Source organism: Dipteris shenzhenensis, chromosome 31 (assembly GCF_047967505.1).
Source record: "Dipteris shenzhenensis isolate YYH24624 ecotype China chromosome 31, Dip_SZ_1.0, whole genome shotgun sequence".
NCBI lineage: Eukaryota > Viridiplantae > Streptophyta > Polypodiopsida > Gleicheniales > Dipteridaceae > Dipteris > Dipteris shenzhenensis.
The window spans coordinates 31,806,543-31,813,564 of NC_141626.1; the positions used below are offsets into that span (position 1 = coordinate 31,806,543).

The window sequence follows — 7,022 nt, forward strand, 5'->3', positions numbered from 1 at the left end:
TAAAAATAAGAAATTTAAGCAAAGAATCATGCTATAAATATGGTCAAAGGTTTTTTGGTATTTAAAAGTAATATTGTGTCGTAAATTTCATATGACTAACTTGTTCCAATATGCCAGCTGATCTAGTTAGTCTTCACTAGTGGTGGTTAGTTGACATAGAAAGTGGTTGAATTAGTAATTACCTAGCACTGGAAGAAGGAGAAAAATATTGACAGACTATCTAGCTCAAATATTAGAGGGGAAATACTAAACCCCTTTTCCACGTATCCAATAAAATGTTGATTTGTTTCCATTTCCAAAAGAATTTCCTTGACCAAACCTTCAATCATTGAGAAAATTAAAGACAACTGTATGTAGCTATGTGCTTGGAAAAAGTTTGCTTAAATGCTTTGTTGCTTGATTAAAATAACTCATACTATGCTTGCAACTACCTTAGCTGTTGTAATTAAGTAGAATAATAAATTTGCAAGTGATTGAGGGGATTGGGAATAGAGTACTACTAGATCTTTACATGGAGGAAATATATTTTGAGTGACTAAAGTGATTAATGAGCAAACTGAGGAGAGAACATAAAAGCAAGAAAAGAAAAACTTCCACATATGTAATAGGAACAAGTTAATAGGCATTGGAGAATAAATGGCATGCCAATAGCGAGCATGAGAGAGATGTGAAAAACATATTAATCTGCCAAGTATACATTATAGCTTCCAAATCTATAATAGTGACAAGATACTAGGCATTAAGAACACAAAGCATGCCAATAATAAGCATGTTGCTATCATGTTGGCATGCTTTTATGTTGAATGCATGTGCTATCAGACATATTTCCTTGGGGACCATGAGATTTAAAATCAAGTGTAGGAAGGAATAGAATTACAATGAAATGGATCACAATGAGTTCATGCACATGGTCCAAGGATTCACAATATTGTTAACGATAAGTTCTAGATGGTATTATGAAGCCAAAACCAATCTTGGAAGTCTTCCTTTCACTGCTTTTTATTATCAAACTAGAGATAAAGTTATGGTTTACCTAATGCATGACTTCAAATCAACCATGACGTAGGTGGGAGTGAAGCTTGTCACATGATGGCATCATCAAGCATTTCTTTTTTAATTGCGTTATACTTTTTTCTTCAACTTGAGATTGCATTATAAATTATACTTAGAAAATCTCCTAAGAACTTCTTGCAAATCATGTAAATGTTGAGTAAATGCTCTTCAAATGTTCTATGAAGATGAGGACACATTGTATTTATATTATCTTCTTCTGAAACCCATAAGTCTAACTCTTCATAATTGTTTGTGAAGATGAGAATATCATCCAAATGGAACAAGCCCTAGGAGCATCATAGAGACCAAAATGTAAAAGTTTGAATGGATAACTAGGTCAAATGGGATTTCAAGTGTAGTCTTCTTCTTATGCTTGTGTCAAAGAGGGGCTTAGTGGCCAGATCCAAAGCCATGAAATAATAGACTTCTCACTTATTTCATGCGTTTGATCGAATAGATAAAAATTCATGATAATAATGGCATTAATAGATGAAACATTTGTAGTTAAGCATGTATATTCATCTTCTTTCTTGAGAAGATGAGACCTAGCATCCCAACATATACATGAGATTCGAGGACCCTTTATTGGACCATTGAAGCACACAGATGTGGATCTATTCTAAGCACACAATTGGCCCAAGGGTCCACCCTAAAAATTTGTAGCCATATGCTATGGCTCACAAATATCTATGCAAAGGGTTTCTTTAATTCATAAAATCTTTAAGATGTAGGAATTTTACTCGAATTTTATGTCAGTAGGGGTTTAAATAATACCCCTTGATTAATGTAGTCAACTTGGCGCACGCATACACACACACATGCGTGTGCTTACACGTGCAAGTGTGTGTGCCCCCCCACACACACACGCACATGCACATGCATGCACGCACATATTGCGTGTGCACACACACACACACACACACTTTTTTTTTTTGGTGGAATCACACACACACACACACACACACACACACACACACACACACACATGCAAGTGCACACATACACACACGCACACATGCAAGTGCATACACTATCTTGCATAAGTTGTTGAAGTATTTCAAGATTTTGTTCTCATTTTATTCTCTCTCATTCCAAATCCTCAATGTCTTCTTCCTGAATCCAAATCCTTGAAAGTAAAAAATCATATGCCTAAACGTGGGATTTTGTTTCTTTTTGCTCTTTTGAGATGAAACTACAGTCAATACCACATAACTAGAGTCAATACTTTGCACTTTTTATTATTTAGTGATGCGTCAAGATGTTAAAAGAAGTACAAATATACTCATGGGAATATGCATCAAGTAGGTTAGTGTAGCATATGAAAAAACTGAGGTGGCTTTGTAGACTTTAGCATCTTATGCTACACACCCTTGTTATGGTCCCATTGTTTTGTTGGTCCTTTTTAAGAAGACATTAAAGTGTTGGTAGGTTCTAGTCTTGTACTTGTTGGCTTGGGAATTCAATGAGAATTTTTCAAAACAACATCAAAATGAGTTTCTTAATGTTGTTAAAATAATTATTTTTGATCTATACATGTCATTCTTGATATTTGGAAGCTTGTGAGTTCGATTATTAGAATGTTTCGATACTTAGCTTAGTTGAGTTACAAAAGTCATAGAATAGTAAAGTGGGATTATTGGAATGTTTATGAGTAGTACAACAGTAAAATCTCCAAACCATGGGCCCTCATTAGGTGTATTTTGTGACACTCATGATGGGTTTTGGAAGTGGGTGCGACTAGAGGGCCCTCAAGACCTAGACATTAGAGATTGTTTTTCAAACAAAGCCGTCCGAGTGTTAGTATGACTAGTAGGACTTGGGTTGCTAATGGGAAAGGCAATGTGTTGGTCTTGGTTTTGATGGGCGCCGGAGCTAGTTCTTGATGTTGAACCGTATTGGAGATTCGAGGGAGGGTGGGACCTCACCATGTGAGGGAAAGAGAGGGTGGAAGCAAGGGAGGTGAATGGGTTACTTGTGGAAGCAAAAAAGGGGGGTGCAATTTTTCCTTTTTGAAAAACGGGAAGCTTAAAAGATAGTTGTAGAATTCAGCTTTGCGTAGGGAAACTTTTGAAATTGGAAATGAAATATCGTGTAATATTATATCCTCGGGAAAGAACTTAGTCAAACAAGTCAGTATCTCTCTCCCCCCCTCTCTCTCTTTGTCTGTCTCTCTGTGTGAATAGATATCTAGTGGCCCGTGTGTACTGCTACAGGCAACCACAAGCTGCCAATGGCTGTCTGTTGTCTCTCTCTGCCTATCTAGATGCTACATTTTTCTCCTCTCCTCCTACAGAATCTGTTAGCCCGTCAATTTGCACGAGGGAATTTGACAGATATCATGCTGTTAAAGGCCGTTCTCTCTCTCTCTCTCTCTCTCTCTCTCTCTCTCTGTTCCTCGTGCGGGGGACTATGTTCCGATGATAGCGTCTGGGAGTCTATAATTGATGTAGTGGCTGATCGTCATCTGGGGTTTTGCTACGTCTCCTTGTGAAGAAGGAAAAGTATCAGCAACTGTCCACAAACACTATACACCTCTCCTTGTGAAGAAGGAAAGTATCAGCAACTGCCCACAAACACTACACATCCTCTCTCTCTCTCTCTCTCTCTCTCTGTGTCTCTCCCTCTCACTCACTCTCGCCTTCAATATAATTCGCACCTTCTTGCTTGTAGCATATATAATCACCTACCTCCTCCTCCTCAATGTCCTCAATGCTTTATCTCACTATTCTCCTGCTTCTTTTTCACTATCACCGACTACTTCCAGCATGCCCCCAACACGTATTGCCGTAGACCTCTCCCTTGGCCGTCACCCAGCTAGCCCTGCAGCATACTCTCCCCCGCTGATCTTTGCCAAGTCCGACCTGGTTGAAGCCTCCGGACTATCCGATCTTCATGCGCTTTGGCTTCACCGCAGAGCCCTTCAGGACGAGCGCCAGAAAATCGAGGCTTTCAAGCGAGAGCTTCCTTTCTGCATGCAGCTTCTCGACGATGGTGAGTTAGTCATCTCAAGATCGCGTCCTTCAGTACCCACTTACTCTATCTTCTATATAGCCATCTCTTGTGTCTTGCATGCTTCGTTTTGTGCTCTGATAAGTTGCATTTTCCGAGGTTGCTCAGCCATTGAAGCTTCAACGGAGGTCCTGGATGATCCTCTGGGATCTAAGCTCAATACACCTAATCCTCCGTATCTTTGCAACCACAATGTTCACTACAATTCCAGGAGAAATCTTCCCGTGCTAGGAGAGTCTGCGCATCTGAAAAGAAAATGGAACGGCCAGGATGATGAGCGTGATGACCAAAACGAACAACACATTAAGCGTTCTACAAAATGGCTCTTCAATCACGACTCCGAAATGCGCAAGAAACAAGGCTCGGAATTGCACACGAGTGCCGCAGTAAGTCATCAAAGTCCTGAGGCTGTTCAAAGACTTCAGCCCTAGGTCTGTGTATTTCTTTTCCAATATGAAGCTAACATCTACCCTTATTCTCTAGAAAGACACGCCCTGGAAAAGAAGCTTCCAACTCCAGGAGTTCATTAAACCAAGAGTAGTAGAGTCCAAGTACTGCGGGGACCATTCGAAAATTTTTGCAACCCCAAATGACGGAAAGAACTCAGCCGCTTATATCCAGCACGGGAGTGAAGACCACGCTAGCAAAGAGTCTTTACATAGAGGGATCTACGAATATGCAATATCGTCCAAGGAGCGATCAAGTGTGACTGAGGCAAGCGACGTGATTTATCTTAAAGGAGAGGAGCCGAAGCAACTAGGTGGAGCAACACGGAACAGCATTAAGCCCAGAAGATGTTGGTCTCCTGAACTTCATCAACGCTTCCTGAACGCTCTGCAAGAACTAGGCGGCTCGCAAGGTTAGGACTTCCGTAAGTGACATTTCATGTGTTTACGAAAACTACTTTTCCGCGGGTGATGATAAAGCCACTTCGTTTTGCTCTTGAACAGTGGCGACCCCCAAGCAAATTCGAGAGCTGATGAATGTGGAAGGCCTCACAAACGACGAGGTAAAGAGCCACCTGCAGGTAAGCCCAAACGTAGGACTTAGCGAGCCGTTATCTTGCTGTCGGTTCAGCACTTGTAAAATCCTCCAAATTCGTGCTTACACACGCGATTTGGCTTGCCAGAAATTTCGATTGCACATACGCAGACCGAATCAGACTTCACAGACGGACCTAGATCAAGGACATGCTTTTCGTGTTTTTGGGCGGATATGGATGGCTCCTGAGTATGGAAACTTGGAATCTGCTTCCCAACACGCTTCAGGGCTGTACGACGCAATTCGGAACTCCGAGGTTGCCGGACAAGCCCTTCTTCGTGAAGATTTATTGTCCAAAAAAAACCCTCCATATGCGAAGTTCGACCAGCAAGTGAGACAGTCTCATGTTGTCCGTCCTAATGTACCATCGCAGTCTAAGCGTATCGATCCAGCAGCTGATGGAGCTGAGGTTGTAGAAGAAGACGGCAGGTCCGATGGAGTCGAGGAGGCAGAGGACCACCTCGAGAGATTCCAAGATTGTTCGCCCAAGTTAGAGACGGAAACCCAGCATGCTGATAGCAACGACAAAGAAAAAGGATGGTCACGATGGTGTAGTTCTGCACCGACCGGGCCAGGCTATGCAGAAGACGGCATCCGAGTTAGGACAGTTAACGAACGGGGCTTAAGCTTCCTGAAAGTGCAGCTGCACCTTTCCGAGGATAGTTGTGTCCAATAGGAGGCTTGCAAACTGCAGAGAGCAAATTTAAGGAGATGAGAAATAACCGATTTGCTAGAACTGAGAAAGAAACTGATGACTGATGACTAGAGCTGAGAAAGTAACTGGTGACTGATGACTGGCAGAAAGATGGTAAAGCGGCAAATTCCACGTATGGTGGGGATTTTAGTTCTCTGATCTCATTGAAGCTTCACCTTTGCCTTAGCTCTCCTCAAGGGCCTTTTTTTTTTTTTTTCTTTCCTTCCTCTTTCTTCAACCTCACTTTTTAAAGCATTAGCGTTTTAAATTACTTTAAAATGCTTAGTTTCCTTATCTCCCTTTCATTAAAAGCTTTACTAATTAATAGTGGTTTATGATGAGATCCACCATAAAAAGATGTATTTTTTACACCATTGTAAACGAAAAAATTGAAAGTAATTTAGGTTCTGAAATGCAAGCTAAAGTCTAAAATCTACAATCATGATTGCATTTAAGAAAGACATGCTATATATATGTTGCACACTATGTGACGTTTTTAAAATTTAAGGATAGGCATGAAACTTGCAGGAAATAATAGTAAAACAACATATATGAAATAATCCAATGAAAATATGGTAAGTTTTTTGGATTTTGAGAGTGAGAAAGGAAAAAAGGAATACAAAAGCCTCAATGGATATGGTGTTAAAATTTGAAAGGTTGACATGGTGTTAGAATTTTCTTTTTATAATGTTTTGATATATTAGTTTAAAAAAAAAGAATAGAAAAACATATAAATAAAAATGACCATTCAAATAAAAGGAAAAACATATTGCTTAAAAAAACAAATAAAAGAATGAACACCATATTAGTTTATAAATACATGATTATTTAATAAGTATCTCGAATAGATTATAAATTTCTTTTAAAGCCTTTAAAAAACAAAAATATACTACATAAAAATGGCCATTGTGTAAAATATCTTAGTTTCATTCCTTTAAGTTAATAGTTTTGTTTTTGTCATTCTTGTATGTGTGTGTGTGTGTGTGTGTGTGTGTGTGTGTGTGTGTGTGTGTGTGTGTGTGTGTGTGTGTGTGTGTGTGTGTGTGTGTGTGTGTGTGTGTGTGTGTGTGTGTACATAGATACATATATATACTATGGAGCAAGTAACCTTAAAATCACTTGGTTGCATTTCTTGACAAGCCTACATCTTCTTGCATTATTATTATTTTTTTGAGAAGAAAAATATTTTGTATTATATTATAATCATAAGACACTAGCTTGCATC

General features: G+C 39.6%; 1 protein-coding gene across 1 annotated transcript; it reads left to right on the plus strand.

Annotated features, from left to right (window-relative positions):
• Positions 1–3,678: 3,678 nt before the first annotated feature.
• On the plus strand, positions 3,679–5,860 carry LOC147881348 (transcription factor HHO2-like). The gene is made up of 5 exons (XM_087370205.1): positions 3,679–4,044; positions 4,171–4,448; positions 4,546–4,921; positions 5,013–5,089; positions 5,192–5,860. The coding sequence occupies exons 1-5, from the start codon at positions 3,819–3,821 to the stop codon at positions 5,777–5,779; spliced, it is 1,545 nt and encodes a 514-aa protein (XP_087226331.1). The 5' UTR covers positions 3,679–3,818; the 3' UTR covers positions 5,780–5,860.
• The last annotated feature ends 1,162 nt before the right edge of the window (positions 5,861–7,022 follow it).